This window comes from Xiphophorus maculatus, chromosome 6, assembly GCF_002775205.1.
Source record: "Xiphophorus maculatus strain JP 163 A chromosome 6, X_maculatus-5.0-male, whole genome shotgun sequence".
Classification (NCBI taxonomy): Eukaryota; Metazoa; Chordata; class Actinopteri; order Cyprinodontiformes; family Poeciliidae; genus Xiphophorus; species Xiphophorus maculatus.
Genome location: NC_036448.1, coordinates 25,247,108 through 25,270,082, shown reverse-complemented (window position 1 = coordinate 25,270,082; position 22,975 = coordinate 25,247,108). Strand labels below are relative to the sequence as shown.

The 22,975-nt window shown below is 40.7% G+C and overlaps 2 protein-coding genes and 1 pseudogene across 9 annotated transcripts; all 3 read right to left on the bottom strand.

Moving 5' to 3' along the window:
* Window positions 1–444: 444 nt before the first annotated feature.
* Window positions 445–6,845, bottom strand: LOC102233727 (acyl-coenzyme A thioesterase 1-like). 7 transcript variants are annotated; one of them, XR_002752908.1, is made up of 7 exons: window positions 6,750–6,845; window positions 5,270–5,725; window positions 4,367–4,569; window positions 3,200–3,669; window positions 2,032–2,294; window positions 1,893–1,959; window positions 445–1,757 (listed from the first exon to the last, which is right to left on the bottom strand). XR_002752908.1 is itself a non-coding variant. In XM_023335434.1 (5 exons), the coding sequence occupies exons 2-5, from the start codon at window positions 5,718–5,720 to the stop codon at window positions 2,213–2,215; spliced, it is 1,206 nt and encodes a 401-aa protein (XP_023191202.1). In that variant the 5' UTR covers window positions 5,721–5,725; window positions 6,750–6,845; the 3' UTR covers window positions 445–2,212. The 7 variants fall into 7 exon arrangements, 3 of the variants coding, with proteins under 3 accessions (XP_023191202.1, XP_005817138.2, XP_023191201.1); XR_002752905.1 differs by having other exon boundaries at window positions 1,893–2,294; XR_002752906.1 differs by having other exon boundaries at window positions 445–1,959.
* Window positions 6,846–7,385: 540 nt separating this feature from the next.
* Window positions 7,386–12,870, bottom strand: LOC102233983 (acyl-coenzyme A thioesterase 1-like). 2 transcript variants are annotated; one of them, XM_023335436.1, is made up of 4 exons: window positions 12,771–12,870; window positions 9,498–9,959; window positions 8,513–8,697; window positions 7,386–8,279 (listed from the first exon to the last, which is right to left on the bottom strand). In XM_023335436.1, exons 2-4 carry the CDS (start codon window positions 9,946–9,948, stop codon window positions 7,671–7,673), a joined length of 1,245 nt encoding a protein of 414 aa, XP_023191204.1. In that variant the 5' UTR covers window positions 9,949–9,959; window positions 12,771–12,870; the 3' UTR covers window positions 7,386–7,670. The 2 variants fall into 2 exon arrangements, with proteins under 2 accessions (XP_023191204.1, XP_023191203.1); XM_023335435.1 differs by having other exon boundaries at window positions 12,736–12,868.
* Window positions 12,871–15,145: 2,275 nt separating this feature from the next.
* On the bottom strand, window positions 15,146–22,593 carry LOC102216378 (annotated as a pseudogene).
* Between the last annotated feature and the right edge of the window lie 382 nt (window positions 22,594–22,975).

Sequence of the window (22,975 nt, the reverse complement as noted above, 5' to 3'; positions counted from 1 at the left end):
ACAGCGCTTCCGATCAATCTCTCAGTAAAACGACTCGCGTAGCTTTAAGTTTAATCAACCACCACAACAAAACTAAGTAAATAAATAAATAACCTGGTATTGTGTGAGGTTCTTCTTAAACAGCCTGAAGCTCACACTTTGTAATGTTTGTTACCCCATTGGACATGGGACAAAAATCTCAATCATCTTGAAATTTACATCGCTCAATCCTACCATCACACACAACTATTGTTGAGAATTTGGAAACATTTGCTCTTTGTTTGCCAAAGTTAAGGAGGGAAACAAAATATTTCAGCTGTCTGAAATAATCTGTTCCCCCTCCGTAACATAGGAACTAATTATTCTTTCCCAAACTCCTCAACTGTGACAAGTCATGCGGAATTGGAAATATTTGCCCTTTATTTGCCAAAATTACATGGGGGAAACCAAATAAAAACAAAGCAATTACAGAAGAATTCTAAGTTTTATTGGTTTGCAATGTGACCTTTCACAACTATGTGACATTTGTAACACACATGTATTACGGCCATACTAAGAAAAAATAAAACTACAAGAATAAAGTCATAATATTAAGAGAAATTCGTACGAAAACAAAGTCATAATATTACAAGAGTTCACATCTGCCCTACAGTATTTGTTAATTTCCTTTTTGCAATGAAAGAACACCATTTGGACACAGATTTATAAGTGCACAACAAACTGCTACAACCTTGTCTAGCAGCGTCTCGCTCTCTCCCTCAGACGGTCCAATCATCCTGATGGGAAAGCTTGAATTTAATGTTTTATATTTGTTGCAAACAGAACCAATAATTCTCCTTACATGGCTTCTAAAGTGCATTAGCCGTCTTGTTTCCTCAGCTGTCTTCTGATCCAGTTCACAGTGGCCGAATGGTGATGACCTTTTGACCTCAGCACACACCATGCCCAGATCGTCCTTCATGTTAAAACGCAGAACTACGTCATGCGGCTGCAGTTTGTCCAGCAGACCACAGCTTTCTGTGATTTCTACGTCACTGCTGCCCCCCCTCCTGCCTCTGGAGGTGAAGGAAATGACTCCCTGCGGAGCGATGCCGGTGACGTATTTCACCGTGCCACTGTGTCCGTCCCCTGACTCCATATTGGAGGCGTCTCCGTGGAAACCTCAAAGCAGTCGACGACCATGATAAGCTGTCTTCCAAATGTCTCCAGGAGCAGCTGAGGCATACTGACCCACACCCGCTCTGTGCGGCCAGTGGACCAGTGTGTACAACGCAGCGACCATGTCCTCGAATGCAGCGTTAGCGGTTTCTTGCTGCACGTTAAATAAATAACTTATCAGATCCACTGGAAAATTCAACTTCAGACGCATTAAGGTGAGGAGAACCATCTGAGTGAGTCAACTTTGTTGCAACCTGCGGCAGGAAAGGTTTGATGTGGCGCAACAAGACCTGAAAAGTGGAATGGCTCTGAAGTCCGGTGTAATATTTTACCTTTTTGTCACCCCTTAAGAACAGTTCTGTAAGTTCAGTGAGTTCACTCTTTAGACTAGTGATTTGCTTCAAAGCACATTGGTCAAGCATGTTTTCCTCTGAACTTTCCTCGACAGGTTGTGAGAGGCCAGTTTCCTCCCGTTTCTCCTCTTCCTCTTCAGTTTTGCACAACCTCGGCTGTGTGTGGCATCTCCTGCCGCTCTTTTTCTTGCCTGACCTGCTTCTGGCCCAGCAGCAGAGACGCTTTCCAGTCAGGATGGGTCGTTAGCATTTCATACGCTGGTTTTCCTGGAAAAACATTAACCGAGTTAGTAGAGTCGAATTCAAAGGCCCCCGCGCCTTGAGTTTTACACATGCGCAGAATAGAATGTTTAACAACCAGACGACTATTTATCGGTTTAGAAAGGATTTCTGAGGTCTAACCTGCTGACTGTGCAGAAACAGCATCTTCAGAGATGCGTTCATGGTCTCCACATAGAAAATGGCAACACTAGTGCAAAATACCACACACACTTTTACTTTTACTTCACTTTTACTAGTGTGTATTAAATCGAGAGCGTACCTGAATGAAAATGAAGGAAGCAGACCATTTTTGATGGTAAAATGCAGTCGAAAGTGACATCGTTCCTTCCAACTGCTGTTACCCAGGCCATACGGTCATCTCCGACACAAGTTCGTCTTCATGTTTCTTCCACCTCGGAAAGCAGAAGAAACGCAGTCCGTTGTTTAATTTCTCTTCGTTCTTACCGTGTGAACGACTGGAACAGCCGTGAATGCAGCAGCGATGGCCGGACATGTCGGCGTTCCTCCACAAAGCCCCAAACTCTACATAAAAGACAACAAAGCTGTTACAACCGTATCCGTGTCTATGGTTACAACAATATGGCGGATGTGACGTCAGTACTCCCATCGCTAGTACGCTCTTCTTCTTTCTACACTCTGTTTGGAGGGCATATTTGCTGCCACCTAATGGACCGTAGTGTAATACAGAAAATTGGAATATTAAAAAAATAAATTCCTTTAACAAAATAACAGTAATAAACTAGATACAAGAAATTGTGTTTTCCCCAAGTAAAAAAAAAAAACAATTAAAAATATATCTCAAGTGTGTTAAAGAAGGGATGTAGTTGAAAGCTGTTCTAACAGATAATCAGGTCTCAACATGTTTTATTACAATTAATGTTACAACAAGCATTCAGTTAAAAAGCTGCAAGAATTGTAATTTTTATGGTAATATGACAGTGCCGCTGTTTCACTTCCAGAAAAACCCAGACTTTCATGAATTAAAATGGTAGAAAATGACATGAAACCTATTTTTCTTCTAATTGACATTAAATTGGAACAAACTTTCTATGTAATGTCAGGATACTGAAATGTTTCTATTTTCTAAATGGCATAACAATAGTGTTTTTTAAATGAAATTGCTTTCAAAAACATGAGTTTATACAGATTGAGTCAAGGTTTGCTATAATTGCGCATTTTCAAACTGTAATCTGCCTTTTTTCTTGTCGTCTTTGGAGCAACGGCTTCCTTTCAGCCCAAAACTCTTTTTTAGACATCTTGACTTGTTTTTGATTAAAGGACAGCAGCACTATAACTTGGATTTAGTTTCAGTTTTGTCACAGTTTAAGTGAGTTCTGAAGAACTCCTGGATCTTCCTCCATAGATGGACTTCAGCAGCAGCATGGGCCCTGGGCTCCCCCCCCCACAGGACCGGAATACCTACGTACCCATGGAAGCTGGAGGGGCAGTACGGTCCAAACGGGGGCTCTAAATAATGTCCGGCTCCAGGGTAGCTCACACTCTCAAAGTTCTCCTTCCCATGACGCTTTAGTCTGTCCACCATCTCATCCATGTAGGCCTTGCTGTCCCAGTTGAAGTCGTCCTCTGAAGCTACAAACAGGAATTGTCCGCTTGCTCGTTCGATAGGCACCAGGGATGCCTTGTTTTCCTCCTTCAGAGTATCATGCATGCCATATTTGGTGATAAAGGCTCCAGACTCTGTGGAAATCATTTTGTTGATGTCAAACTTCAATGCTGAGAGAATCTGTCTATTCTTATAATAAAGGGGTAAGGCTACATTAGCGGAGCAGCCGTTGATACAGACGACAGCCTGGACTCCTGGGAGGTACGATGCGACTGACAGAGCGAGATCTCCACTTTTAGAAAGGGAGATGATGCCGACTCCATTACTGCCCACCTGGGGAAAAACAGGCAAGGTCAAAATAAAATGATTTGCATATTTCTCCTGGGGTAGTTCAACATTATTTGTAAAACGATGTAAACACAAAAACAACCCAAAAAGACCTAAGGAAGAAAATTAGGTCACTAGAAAAAAACAAAAAAACTTCGACTTGAATCTCAGAATTCTGAGTTGTCTCATAATTCTAGCTTTAATCTCGAAATTCTGACTTTAATCTCAGAATTCCAACTTTAATCTCAGAATTTACGTTAGTATCAGAATTCTTTTTTTTTCCAGCATTTCAACTTTAATCTCAGAATTCTCACCTTTTTTCCTCAGAATTTTGACTTTCAACTCAGAATTCTAATTCTGTGACAATCTATGTAAAAATCTAAATAAATAACCAAACATTTTTAAATGTATTTCCATTATATTAGGATATAAATATAATAACAGCAGTTTCTTACCTGTTGATTTGTAAACCTGCTCTTTATCCACACTGAAAGCTCGTCCCAAATTTATTTGGTACATTCGAGTTTTAAGATTAGATTTGCCTGATGGTGAGTAAACAAATTAAACAATTCTGATTCTGGGAGAAAAGTAATAATTCTGAAATTAAAGTCAGAATTGTTTTTTGTTTCAGTGTCTCTAATCCTCTTTTGTATAGGACAAAGCTGCTAAAAGGGATCAAACTATCAACATTTTAATAACTGACCTTATCTTGGTTCTTTAGAAATTTGATGGATTCTTCAAAATACTCCAGATGGACTTCCTTAATGTTCTTGGGCAGGTCATCGTGACCGTACAGCGCCACCGTCAGAACCAAGAATCCTCGGCTGGCCAGCAGAGCGGCTCTTTTCTCCGACAGACCGTCACCAAACGTGTACAGATCCAACACAGCAGGGAACGGCCCTTCACCTGAAAAAACAATAAACAATCCACTTCCTGAACCTTTCATTTTTTAATTTTGTGGCCAACTTCCAATCTTTTTGTAATTTTAAGCTTCTGTTGATCCTAATATTACGTGATTACATTTTTTTAGCAGCTTTTACAGAAAAAGATATAGAAACAGCACTGAGAATATTAATTTTCAGTAATATCTGACTAACATTAAAGATAATATTTGCTTCAACTTTAAGTCTTTTTGCAGTTGATTCCAGTCTGAGGGAGCAACAAACCTTTCTGCTTTAGGTATGGATTATAAATTCTGTGGAGAAATTTCTTCTCAAATATTATCTGGTTTAACTTTGTAATTTTATTTGTTTTTTCTCTCACATTTTTACTGAGTTCCCAGTAAAAATTACTGACGATCTCGGAGACTCAGGACCTGAAGTTACTTCAATAAACTACTAATATTGCTTTATACTACAGGCTCCCTACATGTAGTAGGGAGATTGTAGCAGAATAAACTCCAACGTTTTTTGTTTCCAAAAATAAAACAAACAATCTCGGTAACCAGCCAGTTTCTTGGTGCATTTTGTTAAATGTGTTGCTCTTGCTTCAGTATTTCTTGAACTTTAACAGAACTGAACCATATTAGGCAAAACCTTAGCCAGAAAAAATTCAAAGCATCATTACTTTGCAAATTCAACAAAGAGTTAAAGCAACAAAGACCAACCTGGGGGAGTAAAAAGCACCCCACGAATATTTCCCTGTTTGACGGGAACTCGGCTGACCCCGTCTACCATCAGAAACCTCTCATTGGTCGCCTCAGCCACCATCCTACCCTCTTCTTCATGCACTGAGAAGTTCACCACATGGGGATTCAGGGAGTTTGTCTTCTGAAACCTCTTGTGCAAGACGTCTGACCTCATAGACCACAGCAGACCCATGGGCTCGACCCCAACGTAGTTCCCACTGACGGAGGCGTCTCTGCTCAGGTCGATCTCCCCGCTGCTGTCTGCCCTGTAGGTGGCCGAGGAGCTGAAGACCACTCCCTTCTCATCTGTGGATCTGGCTCTCATGGTGACCACCTGCTTGGACCTCAGACCGGCCACTTTCACCTGGACGGGCTCATCGAACAGACACCTGGCGCTGGGCAGCAGCCTCAACCTGACTTGATTGGACATCTGTGCTGTGAAACAAAAGGTTTCGTCAAACATTTTGACTTTTTAAAGTGAACTTGCTGTTGACTTTTGCAGAGCAGATTTCAGAAATCGGTGAAAATTTCGCTTTTTAAATTATAATACAAAGGAATGTTTTACTTGACTTAGTGAAATATACAAATTATTTACTTTATTCACTCTTCATATTATTAATCCTGTTATAAAAAGAGTTAGATAGTAACTAGTTATATTTACGTAACTACATTTACTTGATTAACTTAACCCTCTCATGCATGAATTATGATCCTTTGTGTCAGAATTTTTTTTTCCATTTTTTAAAATTCTTTTCTTAAGGCATAAAAAAGGTAGGAACATTTTTTTGTAAAAATATTTTTATTTTTTATTTTTATGTGATCAATTGTAATTTTGTCAAAATACAAAGTTGTTATTTGAAAAATACATCAGTAGTATTGTTCCTTAGGGGTTATCTGATGTCAATATTTTTTTTACTTGCACGAGTCGTCTACAGTAGAAGGAGGGACCGGGTCGGTTCTCATGCTTTTTTGTCTGTCGGCCATATTGTATTTAACAAAAATAATTTCTTGCATTTGCAGCTGATGGCCAGTAGTTGATGGTATATTTTATGATGCATTAATGTCCACTTCAGTGGTCTGTGTGCATTTATAACATAAAAATCCACAGGAAGCACAAGAAAATGGCTTTTAGATAGCTGTCCACTGTAGTGACCACTATGCATGAAAGGGTTAAAAATAAAAAAAACAACTTTTAAGATTATATACTACGCTGTACTTTTTAGCCACAATTTACCCAAGTTGGCTATAAACTGAGTTGAAAACACACGTCTTTGTTGTTATTTTAATTTAATAAAAGCATATTCAGGTCACTAACTTTCAACCACATTTATAAACTTCTGAAGAGTAAAAAGTAAGCAGTCGTTTGGCTAAGGTCGCCCAAACTTCGGCACTTATTTATCCTAAAAACACCTCAAAACGCCCTGCTTTTTCCAAACACTGTGAAAAACTCACAGAATACCTTCAACTACGTGTAGTAGGATGAATAATTTGATGCCAGGTGTCCTCAAACCTGGAGGGCACTTCGTCCTGCTACGTTCGGCTACAGACCCGAATGTAAACGGAAGCAGTCGGAGGCGGCCGGGGTTTCTTCAAAATAAAAGTATAGAAGGGCACGTTTTCAAAACATTTTATTAGAAATTTGTTGTAGATACAAACACGAAGCTAAAGTTGGTTTCCCATTCGGGGAAATGGCTAAAGGGCGATTCCACCTAATTTTTCACTACCTTCAGCATATTTAATCTACTCTAGTTAAAAAACTACGACACCTAGACTGTTTAAACCTGGACTGTATTATTCTCAACTAATAGGAGAATATTTAAAACCATGTTTGTGATTTGTGAAACTTCAATAAAGGGCCATTTTTACCCCTTCTTTGCACCAGAATCATATTAGAACTGCTCTAATTCCAAAACCACAACAGTCCAACCTGGACTAGATTATTCTCAACTAATAGCAGATTATTTAACCATGTTTCAGCCAGTCCTTTTGTTGGCTTAGTTTCCAGACACCTAACACAATTAATGTGAAGTTTTTCTTGTGGCTTATATGCAAGTGTTATAATAAAAAATCCCACGATTTTACTTCAGATGTTTTTTTATTATAAAGTATTTAAGAAAAAGTTACAGTACTCTAACTGTAGAACACATTTAATCACAATTACAGAATATTAAATCTGTTCTTTCTATACAAAACTATTACATACGTTATTGTACAGTTAATTAGGTGTTCTAATGTTAATTTCTGTTTTCAGGGATGTCCAACTGAGCCTGAATGTGGCTTACTGAACTTCCTCCTCAGTAACCCACCAAGCTCTGCTGAGGAGATGAACTAATAATTTCATTCAGGTAAAACCGACCCTCTGAAATCCACAGATTTAAATCTATAACTTGGATTTACTCTGTGCAGGATTGCAGCTCAGGTGAGTTCTTAAGAAGTCCTGAATCTTCTTCCACAGGTGGAGTTCAGCTGCAGCATGAGCTTGAGGTTCTCCGCCCCACATCACTGGAAACCTGAGCATCCCGTGTAACGCAGAGGGGCAGTGTGGTCCATACGGCGGCTCCAGTAAGTGTCCGGCCGCAGGGTACATCACGATCTCGAAGTTCTTCTTCTGGTGACGCTTCAGCCTCGCCACCATGTCGTCCAGGTAACCCTTGCTGTCCCAGTTGAGGTCGTCCTCAGAGGCCACAAATAAGAAATGTGACCCGGCTCGTTCAATGGGAACAATGCTGCCCTTGTTCTCTTCAGCAAGAGGGTTTTCAACGGCGTGCTTAATAATGTTAGCTCCGGACTCACTGGGAATCACCTTAGTGAAGTCGAACATCAGTGGTGAGAGGATCTGACGGTCCTTATAGTAGAGGGGGATGCCAACGTTGGCACTGCAGCCGTTAATCCACACCACGGCTTCAACTCCGGGCACAAAAGCAGCGAGGGAAAGCGCGATGTCGGCCCCCTTAGATCGCGATATTATCCCAACTCCTTTACTGCTCACCTGCGAAAAACATAAAATTAAAAAAATAATATATGATCAACAAATACAGCTCAGGAATGAAAAGACTATTCAGATAAACATACACTTCAACAGTAAGAAAAACTAACTATATTACAAGAAAATGTAATTGGTACTTATTTTCAAGAGGACTTTAAAAGCTGACTGATATTTTTAGTTTGTTTTTCTAACAAAGTGATTTTATACAAACTAGGAAACTGGATGTGTCTCGTCACCTTTGGCTGGTTTTGTAGGAACTTTACTGCTTCTCCAAAGTCATCCAGATTCATCCTTTCTAATTTGGGTTTGTCAGTGAATACGGGTAAAGCAAGAACTATAAAGCCTTTATTGGCCAGCAGAGAGGCCCTTTTCTCTGACATGAAGGTGCACAGATCCAACACAGCAGGAAACTGACCCTCTCCTTTCAGCAAAAAGAAAACAAAAGCATGTTAAATACTCATTTATTAAAAAATAAAAGTCTGTTTACCTATGAAAGGAGACCTATTATGCTTCCTTGACCAGGTTAGGATAAGTCTGTGGGCTACACAAAACATACTCATTGCATTTTGTGGACAAAGTCATTCTTAGATATACTTAAAAATCATTCTGCTCAGTTTTGCCTATTTTTATTTTTTGCTGTATTAAGGCCTCTTGTCACTTTAAATCCAAAGAAGCAGCTGCTTGCACACTTGCATGATGAAGAGCTTTACATCTTTATAAAGCAGAAGAGAAGCCTCAAACATAATCAACAAGACTGTAGCAAGGGGTTTATGAATATTAAGCAACAAAACAATCATATTTCCAGCAGATATTGTAGAGCATACAGGAGCTAAACCAGCTGACCAAACGTCCTGGAGCTCAGCTAGGTTTGCTAGATGACGGCTAGATGATTTGTGACGTTACATTCTAAATGTTTTTGAAATGGCTCATTTTCTCAAAAAACATCAACTTACTGCCAAACAAAGACTGGGTGTTTTTTTTAGAAGCAGATGAAACCCGAATGGAAGCACAAAAACATGCAAAATGTAATTTTTGCACAGTAGGTCCCCTTTAAAAGTTAAAAGGTTTGCAGTTCAGCGACATCTTTAAATTGACCTTTGTTAACTCATCTCAGCATACCTTTTGTTCTTTATAGAATGTCTGCAGTGATAATATGTAAAAACTGTTTAAGTTCTGATGGATAATGCTAATTAAAATAGTTAATGAGGTTGTCATTAATACCTGGCGGGGTAAACAGGACTCCTTGAATGTTGCCCTGTCTGACGGGAACTCGCCTGACTCCATCTCCCATGAGACGCCTCTCATTGGTCACCTCAGCCAGTATCCCGCCCTCCTCCTCATGCACAGAGAAGTTCACCATGAAAGGTTCCAATGCTTTGTTCTTATAGAAATATTTGTGCAAGGTATCAGCCTTCAGTGACCTCAGCAGACCCATGGGTTCCACCCCGACGTAGCTCCCACTGAGCGAGGCGTCTCTGTTCAGGTCAATCTCCCCTCTGCCGTCGGCGCAGTAGGTGGCAGAGGAATTGAACGCCACTCCTCTCTCATCGGTGGATCTGGCTCTCAAGGTGACCAGCTGCTTGGACCTCAGTCCGGCCACCTTTACCTGAACTGGCTCGTCGAATAAACACCTGGCGCTGGGGAGCAGCCTCAGTCTGATCTGGGCCGACATGCTGTCTGAAACTGAAAGAAAACAGTTTTCATGTTCATACATTTTTTTGCACAAAATCAAAAGTCTGAAAAGTCTGAAAAGCCTATTTTGATCTCTTTTCAGAATGAACTGTAGGACCTCTTGTCACTTTAAATCCAAGTAAGCTGCTGCTTGCACGTGAAAATAGCTGCAAGCAGATACGCAATTATAGCACCATAAATCTTTGAAAAGCAGAAGTGGAGCCTCCTGCACAACCAAGAATACAGCAAGGAGTTTCTGAATGGTGAGTCAACAACAAAACACTTGTCTTTTTCAGCAGCCATTGTACAGTGCATACAGCAGTTAAACCAGCTGACTAAATGTCCTGGAGGTCAGCTTAAGTTGCTAGGTAACGACACACTGTAACGTAATCTGGAGGTTTATGAAATGGTTCATACAACTAGACACCAAAAAACATTAACTGATTACCAAAAAACAACTGGTTGTTTTGTTAAATGCTAGGAAAGTTTTTAGAAACAGTTGAAATTATTTTTGGTCTAAATACTTGCCAATGGTTTTGTTTTTCTTTAATATGTGTTGTAAGATATTTAAATGTTTGTTCTTTACTTTGTGGTATTTTCACACTTTTCTGTTTTGCCATCGTTTTTTTTTCTGTTTACTTGTTTTTTGTTGAAATTCTAAATTTGTAGGTTCTCTCCGGACTCCTGGCTTCCTGCCACAGTCTAAAATCATGACTGTTTGGTTAATTGATTTCTCTAAATTCTACGGAGCCCCTAAAGCAGGGGTGTCAAACTCCAGTCCTCGAGGGCCACTGTCCTGCAACTTTTAGATGTGCCTCTGCTGCACCACACCTGAATAGAATAATTAGGTCATTAGCAAGGCTGGGAGAACTGATCTACACAAGGAGGAGGTAATTAAGACATTTCATTCCAGTGTTTTGTAGCTGTGGCACATCTAAAAACTGCAGGACTGCGGCCCTCGAGGACTGGAGTTTGACACCTGTGCCCTAAGGGGACATGGAGAGAAAAAAAAGGAAAGAAATCCCGACTTATTATCTCGAGATCCCGACTTATTATCTCGAGATCCCGACTTATTATCTCGAGATCCCGAGATCCCGACTTATTATCTCGAGATCCCGACTTATTATCCCGACTTATTATCTCGAGATCCCGACTTATTATCTCGAGATCCCGACTTATTATCCCGACTTATTATCTCGAGATCCCGACTTATTATCTCGAGATCCCGCGACATTTCTGAAAAATCGCGAGTTACTTTTTTGGGGGGGAAAGGCATGTTTTTATGCGGTAAACGTGGGGGAGTGTGTCTACATTGATTATGGAGGACGACTTATATCATTTTCTGCGGTCCAGAGATGTCCCAGAGGAGGATATCATGCACATGCAATTTAGCGTACATCCATCGGTAACCGTGAAGCTGTCCAGAGGACTGTAGCTGGTTATTAATGAATTCTACCAAAACTGCCAAGTCGGAAAAGGACTTGCGCCGAATGAGTCCCCGCGCTCTGAAAACTCTCTTCAGATGTCTCTCACTAATACTAAATCCATGTCTGCTGTCAAGCACTGATTTAATGTGTTTATACTCAAGCCCAAGCTCGAAATAAAAATCTATATATCTACCCCCACAGTGATGGAGGACACCCACATGGGTGGGTGTCCTCCATCACTGTGATTAGGTCGTTATGTACTGATGTCGGGATCTCGAGATAATAAGTCGGGATAATAAGTCGGGATCTCGAGATAATAAGTCGGGATTTCTTTCCTTTTTTTTCTCTCCATGTCCCCTTAGGGGCTCCGTAAAATTCTCCTTAGGTGTGAGTAAAAAAAGAAAAAAAGTGAATAAATATCAAAAGTTAATTTCCTGTTTGCAGTTTCTCTCCATGTGTTCCAGTTTCCTCCCACAATCCAAAAAGATTTTAGATTTTAGAAGAAGATTTAAAGTTGTTTATATTATTTTTATTACTATTACTAATATTACTATATTAGGGTTCATATAATAGTATTATTATATAATAAAATAAATATAATACACTATTATATCTAATATTGTAAATATTATATATATAATATCGAAATCCCAAGCAACACAGCTGCAGAATTCTATCAGATTAGATTATTGCAGTCAGTTTCCACATTTTGGTGGAGAAGCTCATTAAAAACTCTTAGGAAACTTATTTTAAAAGATATTATTATTAACTGATCAGTGATGTAAAGTCAGTGCCATTAAGTCTCAGACATGAAGCATCATTTCGAGTTTCCAAACAAATGTGATTCAAATCATGATTTCCACCTTTACGTGCTGGAAATTAACTTTGAAATTTGACAAAATATGATAAACCTTTAGGGCTTTATGGACAAATGGCGATTGGTCTAATAAAAGTGTTCTCTGTAAGTATAGGTTAAAGGTCAGTGGGTAACAGGGCGAACTCCTGTTGCTAAAGACTTAAATGCAATACACGACAAAAATGCTTGTGTTTATTGTAAGTAAATGAATAACAGTAATGGGTGTGTATTTACAACGCGAAGACATAGCTTGGGACTTTATTTAGAGCCGAATTGTAGAAATATCTAAGCAAAAATAGGCAACCCTTTTCACGTTTTAAATTTATTTTGTGGCTATTGGGAAAAACTAAATTGATTGTAACTTTCTTACGTCTGTAATCACACAAATACGTTTTCATTTATACGAATGTTAGAATCATTTACTCATCTTTTTGAGAGTTAGCTTACGCCATACATGCTTTTTATGCTAATATTTTTGCGATAAAATTAACGTGACCGAACTTACCCACAAATGGGACGTGTTCAGGTGCAGATACCTACCCGATAGGTTTAACTCAGTTTAAAAAGCCTGAAGAACTACGGGAACAGTAAAGGTTCAAAAAGACCGATTTTGCAATTCTTAGTAGTTGAGTCTGAAAACCTTCCCTCTCTCTATGACAGCATACACAGTTGGGTAGTAACTACAGTAAGCGTCACTTTTGCTAGTGTGTATTAAAGCAAGAGAGTACCTAAATGAAAATGAAGGGAACAGACCCTTTTTGATGGTAAAATGCAGTCAAAAGAGCAGAACACCGGTATTCTGGACATTATTGGACTGTGTAATTTTCTGGATATTCATCATTAAAAACCATCTCTTATTTCAACCTGGGTCTCAAGCGTCTGCCTCACCACCTCATTCACCAATTCATGACAGATTTATTCATAGTTGTTATGCTATTTTATTTTCAAATTTATTAGTCTGTGTATGAAGCTAATTTTGACATTTACCTCAGAAAGGAGGCATTCAATTTTATTTACATTCTATTTAATATGCCATTTATATGTCTTATTATTTTTAGCAACTCAATTTTGCGCGCCTGCACTTTTAAGTTATATAAGCCTTGCTTGTTCAATATTTACTCCTAATATTTACTCAAAACTCGTTTGGGTCCATATTAAAAGATTCATTTGTTCAACCTTGGCCTGCGTCTTTGTTCAATTTAAAATTTTGGCCCACTGTGTATTTGAGTTTGACACCCCTGGTATAGACCATAATACAATTGCAATGGGCAATTTTAAATGGCAATGCAGTACATAATTTAGAATTATTTTTATATTCATGAATGGAAATTAATAAATATATTGGACAGTGTTGAGACGCTTATCAAGGACACGCACACACAGTTTGTTACACACATGGAATTTTTCACTTTTACAAAAAGGCCTTTGTAGAAATAACAACTTAGCTGACGTACGACATCAGGCAACCACTGAGCGTGTTTTTAGATATAACCAATGATTCTTCTGTTTTTGATCAGATGCTGTGTAAATTTGGTCATATTCATTTTACAACAAATTAGCCTGTAAGGGTAAGCGTCTCTTTCTTTTCTAGCGCTAAAAAAGAAAAAAAAGTAAACTCTGGTTATTCTGTGTTGGCTGATTTCCTGTTCGTGCGCTCACACTTTTTTGGTCCGTGGAGTTTACATCACAACAACAGTAATGGCTTCATTTATTTGAAGAGTATTTTGTACTTCAGTACAAAATGTATGTGTGCAAAATATTTGGATTAATAATGGGTTAGTCTGATCCCAGTACTTAGCCTTGTTAATTAGTCTTGTTGGTCTTTTTTGAAGTTTGATTAGTGACTGTTCTGGTGTTTTGTAATTAATTTCCCAAATCTCCCTGGAGTCACTTAAATAATGCCAAACTAAAGAACAGCACAGAATATTAGGCTGTTTTTTGTGAATAGAAAGGTGTTTGGTACTGAAACTATAATAGGCCCACTTCATAAACAGTGAATTGAAATAATAAAACCCTGACTCATAATGTCTACTTTTCCATAGATGGATATTCATTCTTGTAAAAAAGGCCAACAGCCATAATGTTCAGATAAAAATAAGGGTAATACAAGTTCTAAGTATGATTTTCAAATAAAGTTCAAGTTAAGGACTCATTTTTGAGATTCTGTTTCAAACTGAGTTTATACACCTCTGGAAACTATTTAAAGTTTCTTTGATTTTACTCTTTATAGGTGTATGTTTGAGTAAAATGAATATTGTTTATTCTATGAATTACTGACATGTCTCTTAATTTTGTTTGTGAATGTATGTAAATAAGCAGTTAGATTTAGAAAACCGCACCAAAGACTATCTTTTCATGGGTCTTAGCCTTACTGGGGGCTAAGCACCCCTAAAAGTCAGATCCTAGAATCGCCCCTGCTAGTACCTCATTCCATGATTGGCGACAAACCGCTCCTCTTTCCACTACCTTTGCTGTTACTTGTCCCCCCTCCAATGAAAACATCAACCCACAGCTTCCAGGAATCACATTACTTCTCCGATCATCTGAAATTGGACCATACCTCTTCTCCCCCACAAGGGAACCTAGCTCCAGTGACCTTACCCTCCCCCCTGGTGGAGAATCTCAACTAGAGCAGTAAGCACTTTAACTATCATCATTTCTTTGTTTCAAAACTGTCCACTTGCGTCTCATCTCCACTGCCTTCAGTTCTCCATCAAGAACCACACATTCAACTCATGAAGTATTTGTTCAAAATAAACTTTATTCATCTGATTTTTCTGAGTGTGTTCTGTATGTGGGTCAAGCAACGGGCTCCCATTAATACAACTGAAATATTTCTATTTGCTAAATGGATTAACAATAGTTAAAAAAAAAACAAAAAACACTGCTTTCAAAAACATGAGTTTATATAGATTGAGTTAAGGTTTGCTTTAATAGCGGATTTTCAAACTGTACTGTAGCTTTTTTTTGTTTTGTTTTGTTTTTTTGGAGTAACGGCTTCCTTTCAGCCCAAAACTCTCTCTTAGACATCTTGGCTGGTTTTTGATTAAAGGACAGCAGCACTATAACTTGGATTTAGTTTGAGTTTTGTCACAGTTTAAGTGAGTTCTGAAGAACTCCTGGATCTTACTCCATAGATGGACTTCAGCAGCAGCGTGGGCCCTGGGCCCCCCCCCCACATTACCGGCATACGTACAAACAGATTGAAGGCAGAGGGGCAGTACGGTCCAAACGGGGGCTCTAAATGATGTCCGGCTCCAGGGTAGCTCACACTCTCAAAGTTCTCCTTCCCATGACGCTTTAGTCTGTCCACCATCTCGTCCACGTAGGCCTTGCTGTCCCAGTTGAAGTCGTCCTCTGAAGCTACAAACAGGAATTGTCCGCTTGCTCGTTCTATAGGCACCAGGGATGCCTTGTTTTCCTCCTTCAGAGAATCATGCATGGCATATTTGGTGATAAAGGCTCCCGACTCGGTGGAAATCACTTTGCTGATGTCATACTTCAATGCTGAGAGAATCTATCTATTCTTATAATACAGGGGTAGGATTGCGCTAGCGGAGCAACCGTTGATCCACACCACAGCTTCAACTCCAGGCACAAAAGCAGCGAGGGAAAGCGCGATGTCACTCCCCTTAGATCGGGATATTACCCCAACTCCTTTACTGCTCACCTGCGAAAAACATGAAATTAAGAAATAATGATCAAAACAGTCAGTTCAGGAATGAAAGGAAAGACTAACTACTTTAAAAGAAAATGTGATTGCTTATTTTCAAGAGCATTTTAAAAGCTTATTTAATCCCACTCCTTGTCTTTTTTTAGGGTTAGGATTAATTACCAGTTGATTTCAGTATCCAAAGAACCTTAAGAATGGATATTATATACAATATGCATATTTACAGAGAAAGAAAAATAAATAAATAGTTGAACAAAAAAAGAATAAATGGATGGATGGGTGAATGGATAGAAAGTCTGGAAAATGGATTGACTATAGAGGGATAGATTGTACATTTTTCAATGAGAGTTTACTCAGCAACAAAAAAATTAATGTATTTTATAGTGTGTTAAACATCTTTAAGGTTGTTGCCTGAAAGATCTGACCTGGGCCGACACGCCATTGAATATAGAAGTTATGTCTTCTATAACCTGCTCCCAGAATACAGGAGACAGGATGAGATGTTGCACGTTTTTAAATTTATTAGTTTGTTTCGTTTACATAAAGTGATTTTAGGGAAACTAGGAAACTGGATGTGTCTCGTCACCTTTGGCTGGTTTTGTAGAAACTTCACTGCTTCTTCGAAGTCGTCCAGATTGATCCTTTCTAGTTTGGGGTCGTTGAATACGGGAAAAGCAAGAACTATAAAGCCTTTATTGGCCAGCAGAGAGGCCCTTTTCTCTGACATGAAGGTGCCCAGATCCAACACAGCAGGAAACGGACCCTCTCCGTTGAGCAAAAAGAGAACAAAAGAATATTAAATACCCATTTATTAAAATGTAAAAGTCTGTTTACCTGTTAAAGGTGATTTATTATGCTTCCTTGAATTGGTTGGGATAAGTCTGGGGGCTACACAAAACACAAAACATATTCATTGCAGTTTTTGCACAAAATCACTCTTAGTTAATGAGACTTCATTCTTCCGAGTTCTGCCTATATTGAGCTGTTTTAGGGCCTCTTGTCACTTTAAATCCAAAAAGTTCCTGCTGGCCCCGACCCCCAGCTCAACATTTACACTTGCATGTGAAACTGGCTGCAAACAGATGCACAAGCAGAAGTGGAGCCTCCTGCACAATCAACAAGACAAAGGGTTTCTGTATGGTAAACAATAAAACAATCATATTTCCAGCAGCCATTGTACAGTGCATACAGCCGTAAAACCAGCTGACTAAACATGCTGGAGCTCAGCTGGGGTTGCTAGGTAACAGGCTGTGCTTTGCTGGGGTTGCTAGATGACAGGATGTGCCTGACGATTTGTGACGTTACATTCAAAATGTTTTTTAAATGGCAACATTTTTAGACAACAAAAAACATTAATTTACTGCCAAAGACTGGATGCATGCAAAATGTAAACTTTGCATATTAGGCTCTCTTTAAAACTTAAGGTTTGCAGCTCAGAGACATTTTTGATTGACCTTTGGTGCATTTGTTAACTCAGCATACTTTAAGTTTTTTATAGAACGTCTGCAGTGAAAATATGTAAAAACTGTTTTGGTTCTGATAGATAATGCTAATTAAAATAGTTAATGAGGTTGTCATTAATACCTGGCGGGGTAAACAGGACTCCTTGACTGTTGCCCACTTCGACAGGAACTCGCATGACTCCATCTCCCATGAGACGCCTCTCATTGGTCGCCTCGGCCAGCATCCCGCCCTCCTCCTCCTCATGCACAGAGAAGTTCACCATGAAAGGTTCCAATGTTTTGCTCTTATAGAAATATTTGTGCGAGGTATCTGCCTTCAGTGACCTCAGCAGACCCATGGGTTCCACCCCGACGTAGCTCCCACTGAGCGAGGCGTCTCTGTTCAGGTCGATGTCCCCTCTGCCGTCGGCGCGATAGCTGGCTGAAGAATTGAACACCACTCCTTTCTCATCGGTGGATCTGGCTCTCAAGGTGACCAGCTGCTTGGACCTCAGTCCGGCCACCTTCACCTGAACGGGCTCGTCGAATAAACACCTGGCGCTGGGGAGCAGCGTCAGGCTGATCTGGGCTGACATGCTGTCTGAAACTGAAAGAAAAGTTTACATGTTCGTAACATTTTTTGCACAAAATAATTCTCAGAGAATTATTTTAGTTTGCTCAGTTCTGCCTATTTAAGTTTCTTTTACAATAAGCTGTTTTAGGGCCTCTTCTTGCTTTAATCTCAAATAAGCTGCTTCTGGCCGCGCCCCCAACTCCACATTTAGACTTAGACTTAGACTTAGAGACTTAGACTTAGACTGACTTTATTGTCGTTTTGCATGCACAGGGTGTATACAGAACGAAATTTCGTTGCATAGGGATCAGGACAATGTTTTGAGCTTTCAATTGTGAGGTTACTCCAGAATAAAATAAAATACAGTATAAAATATGAATATAAATATAAATATAAAATATAAAGTGCAGGACTGACAGTAAAAAGGAAGTTACTTAGCTCTGTACATGTGCAAGGTATAAAGTGGAGACCAGATTTTAAGTGCAGTCCAGTTAAGAGTTCAGCAGTCTGATGGCAAGTGGGAAAAAGCTGTTTCGGAACCTGGTGGACCTGCACCGGATGCTGCGGAACCTCTTTCCAGAGGGCAGCAAGGAGAACAGTCCATGGTGGGGGTGTGAGGGGTCACTGATGATGTTTCGGCCTCGGGACACACAGCGCTGGGATGAAATGTCCTGAATGGAGGGAAGGGAGGCCCCGATGATCCTCTCCGCTGTCCGCACCACTCTCCTCACGTTCTTCCAGTCGGAGGCGCTGCAGCCTCCACACCACACAGAGAGGCAGCTGGTCAGAATGCTCTCTGTGGGGCTTCTGTAGAACGTCTAGAGGATCGGCGGGGGCAGGTGTGCTCTTCTCATCCTCCACAGGAAATACAAACGTTTCTGTGCCCTCTTGACCAGAGACGTGGTGTTCACAGTACAGGTGAGGTCGTTAGTGATGTGCACCCCCAGGAATTTGGTGCTGCTGACCACCTCCACAGCCGAGCTGTTGATGAGCAGTGGAGCGTGGCTGGGCCGGTTCTTCCTGAAGTTGATGATCATCTCCTTTGTCTTGTCAACGTTCAGGATCAGGCTGTTGTCTCTGCACCAGTCCACCAGCTGCTCCACCTCCTCTCTGTAGTCCAGGTCGTTGTCGTCTCTGATGAGGCCCACCACCGTTGTGCGAACCACATCGTCCGCGAACTTCACGATGTGGTTGGTGGCGAACCTGGGGGCGCAGTCGTGTGTCATCAGAGTGAACAGCAGAGGGCTCAGGACGCAGCCCTGAGGGGAGCCTGTGCTGATGGTGATGACATCGGAGGTGTGTTGTCCGATCCGGACTGACTGAGGTCTGTCGGTGAGGAAGTCTAGCAGCCAGTTGCGCAGGGGGGTGCTGAAGCCCAGGTGTCCCAGTTTTCCTGCCAGATGCTGTGGGATGATTGTGTTGAACGCTGAGCTGAAGTCCAGGAACAACATCCGCACATGAGTGTTCTTCTCCTCCAGGTGAGCCAGGGTCAGGTGTAGGGTGGAGGAGATAGCGTCCTCAGTGGAGCGGTTTCGGCGGTAGGCAAACTGGAACGGGTCGAATGTGGAGGGGAGTCTGGAGACGATGTGTTCTTTTACCAGCCTTTCAAAGCACTTCATCATGATGGGTGTCAATGCCACAGGGCGGTAATCGTTGAAAGAGGTGACTTGAGGTTTCTTTGGCACCGGAATGATGGAGGCAGTTTTGAGACAGGCTGGCACTATGGCTTGGTCCAGTGAGGTGTTAAAAATGTCTGTTAGGACACCAGCCAGCTGACCTGCGCATTCCCTGAACACCCGCCCAGGTATGTTGTCGGGGCCTGGGGCCTTCTGTGGGTTGACTCTTTTCAGAGTCTTCAACACATCGGCTGTGTCCAGGCAGAGTGCCTCCTCTTCCTGGTGGGGAACAGTTTTCTTTGCTGGAGTACTGTTCAGTGCCTCGAACCTCCCAAAGAAGTTATTGAGTCCATTTAGAAAGTCAGCATCAACTTCACCCACTGGGGGGGAGGATGGATTGTAATCTGTGATCGCCCGTATGCCTTGCCACATACTTCTGGTGTTGCTGGTGTCGTGGAAGAACTCCTGTATTTTTCAACTGTGGGTTCGCTTTGCTAACCTGATAGCAAGGTTCAAGTTGGCTCTCGGTGTCCTCAGTGCCTCCTTGTCGCCAGACTTGAAGGCTGAGTTCCGTGCTTTTAGCATTCCACGTACCTCCTTAGTCATCCAGGGTGTTTGGTTGGCCCGGGTGATAATGTTCTTAGTGATGCTGACGTCCTCTGTGCACTTGTTGATGTAGGTTGACACAGTCATGGCGTACTCATCGATGTTGATCTGGTCGTTGTAGGTGGCTGCTGCCTTGAACATCTCCCAGTCAGAGCACTCAAAACAGTCCTTAAGTGCCTCCATGGCCCCCTCAGTCCACATTCTCACCTGCTTCACTGTAGGTTTTGTTCTGATCAGCAGGGGCTTGTATGCAGGAATTAGCATAACAGATAAGTGGTCTGAAGAGCCAAGGTGGGGGCGGGGGGCTGCTCTGAATGCTTCTTTGATGTTGGTGTAGGCCAAGTCTAGAGTATTTCCTCCCCTGGTTGGAAAATCCACATATTGGTTGAAGTGAGGGAGCACAGTCTTCATGTTGGCCTGGTTAAAATCCCCAGCAATGATGAAAACGCCCTCTGTGTGTGAGGATTGCAACTCACTGATGGTCCTGTAGAGAACACTCATAGCCTCTTTTGTGTTAGCACTGGGGGGCACATATACGGCAGTGATGCTAACCACAGTAAACTCCCTGGGCAGGTAGAATGGTCTGCAGTTAACAGTCAGAAGCTCGATGTCCGGGGAGCAGTAACTGGCGACAGTCATGGCATTTTTACACCAGTTGTTATTGATGTAATTACACAGCCCCCCTCCTCGGGTTTTACCGCTGAGAGCGCTGCTCCTGAATGTAGCGAGCCCCTCCAGGCTAACAACGTTGTCCGGTATGGACGAGTTGAGCCATGTCTCCGTCAGAATGAGAGCGCAGCAGTTCCTCAGCTCTCTCTTTGAAGACAGTTCCAGTTGCAGATGGTCTATTTTGTTGTCCAGAGAGCGGACATTGGAGAGGAAGATGGACGGAAGCGGCGATCTGTGGGGGTTAGCGTTTAGCTTAGCTGTTAGTCCACTTCGACAGCAGCGCTTCCGCTGCCGGTCGCACCACCATCGCTTTCTCCTCCTCCGGCTAGTGCTGCTAGGCGAGTCCGCTGCGCCGTGGGCCGCTGGGTCTTGCCTCCGTAGCACTCCGAGATCACGTAAACACTCCAGAGTAGTCGTATTTATGAGTCCGAAATCACTTGATGATCGTAATTCCAGCAGACGCTGGCGATCATATGCTAACTTACTGAGTGGATGCAAAGTTTGTAGCGTTTTAGGCGGCGTATTTTGCTCAAATACTCGCAAGTTGTCGAGAGCCCATGCAGCCGCAGCCATTTTGGGCGCCGCCATCTTGGAAATTCTCCAATTGATTCATTTAAATTCACATGAAAATGGCTGCAAATAGATGTGCAATTATAAAACCATGCATCTTTGAAAAGCAGAAGTGGCGCCTCCTGCACAACCAAGAAATATGCAGCAAGTGGTTTCTGAATGGTGAGTCAGCAAAAAACAAGAACAACCCACTTGTCTTTTCCAGCAGCCATTGTACAGCGCATACAGCAGTTAAACTAGCTGACTAAATGTTCTGAAGGTCAGCTTAGGTTGCTTGGTAACGGCACAGTGTAACTTACTCTGGAGGCTTATGAAATGGTCCATTTACTTAACACCAAAAAATATTAACAGATTATCAAAAAAACAACTGGGTGTTTTTTTTTTAATTCTTGTAAAGTTTATAAAAACAGTTGAGAAATTTTATGGGCGATTTCTTTGTCTTGTTCTTTACTTTGCTGGTATTTCCACATTTTTCTGTTTTGCCATCGGTTTTTTCTTTTTACTTGTTAGTTTGTTTTTGTTAAATTTTTAAAGCCAAAACGGTTGGTATTTTACCATTTTTTACCATGAAATTTACACTTTTTTTTATAGTGCAGAGAGTGAGAGATATTGTTATGGTTAATTTCTACAATTTGATTGAGAAGTTAATTAAAAACTCTTAGGAAGTTTATTTAAAAAGCTATTATTATTGTTATTATTATTAACTGATCAGTGATGTAAAGTCAGCGCCATTAAGTCTCAGACATGAAGCATCATTTCGAGTTTCAAAACAAATGTGATTCAAATCATGATTTTGACGTTTACGTGCTGAAAATTAACTTTGAAATTTGACAAAATATGATAAACCTTTAGGGCTTTATGGACAAATTACGATCGTTCTAATAAAAGTGTTCTCTGTAAAAATAGACTAAAGGTCAGTCGGTAACATATGGAACTCCTGTTTCTACAGACAGACCCTAATTGTGTGACTATCTAAGCAAAACAGGCAACACTTTCACTTTTTAACAATATTTTGTGGCTACTGGAAACACAAAATCAATCATAACTTTCTTACATCTTGTTGATTCAAATATGTTATCATTTATAGGAATGTTAGAATCATTTACTCACCTTTTTGACAGTTTTCTTACGCCACACATGCCTTTCATATTAACACTGCAATAAAACCAACATGACTGAACTTACCGACAAGTGTGTCTTGTTTAGGTGCAGATTTCAGATATTGTGACGAGAATTACTTACCAGCTGGGTACTGGGCCGGACTGAGATTCCTTTTAACTTCTTAAAGAATTATGTAACAGTAATGGCTGAAACCCAATCTATTCTTAGTAGTGGAACTAGTAGTAGCCCAAACATAGATCTGAATGACATACAGTCTTATGTAATAAGACTGTATGGACTGATGACGCTTGTCAGATTAATATTACCTGTCGAAAATAACCCTCTAGCAGGTATTAAACATAGTATGAAATAATTATAATTTCACTTGGTGATGAAATTATTAACAAAGGAACTTTTCAGTCACATTCTAATTTATGGCATAAGTCTGTTATTTGCTCAACTGGCTACAGTTGAAAACAGTTTCAAAATTCAGT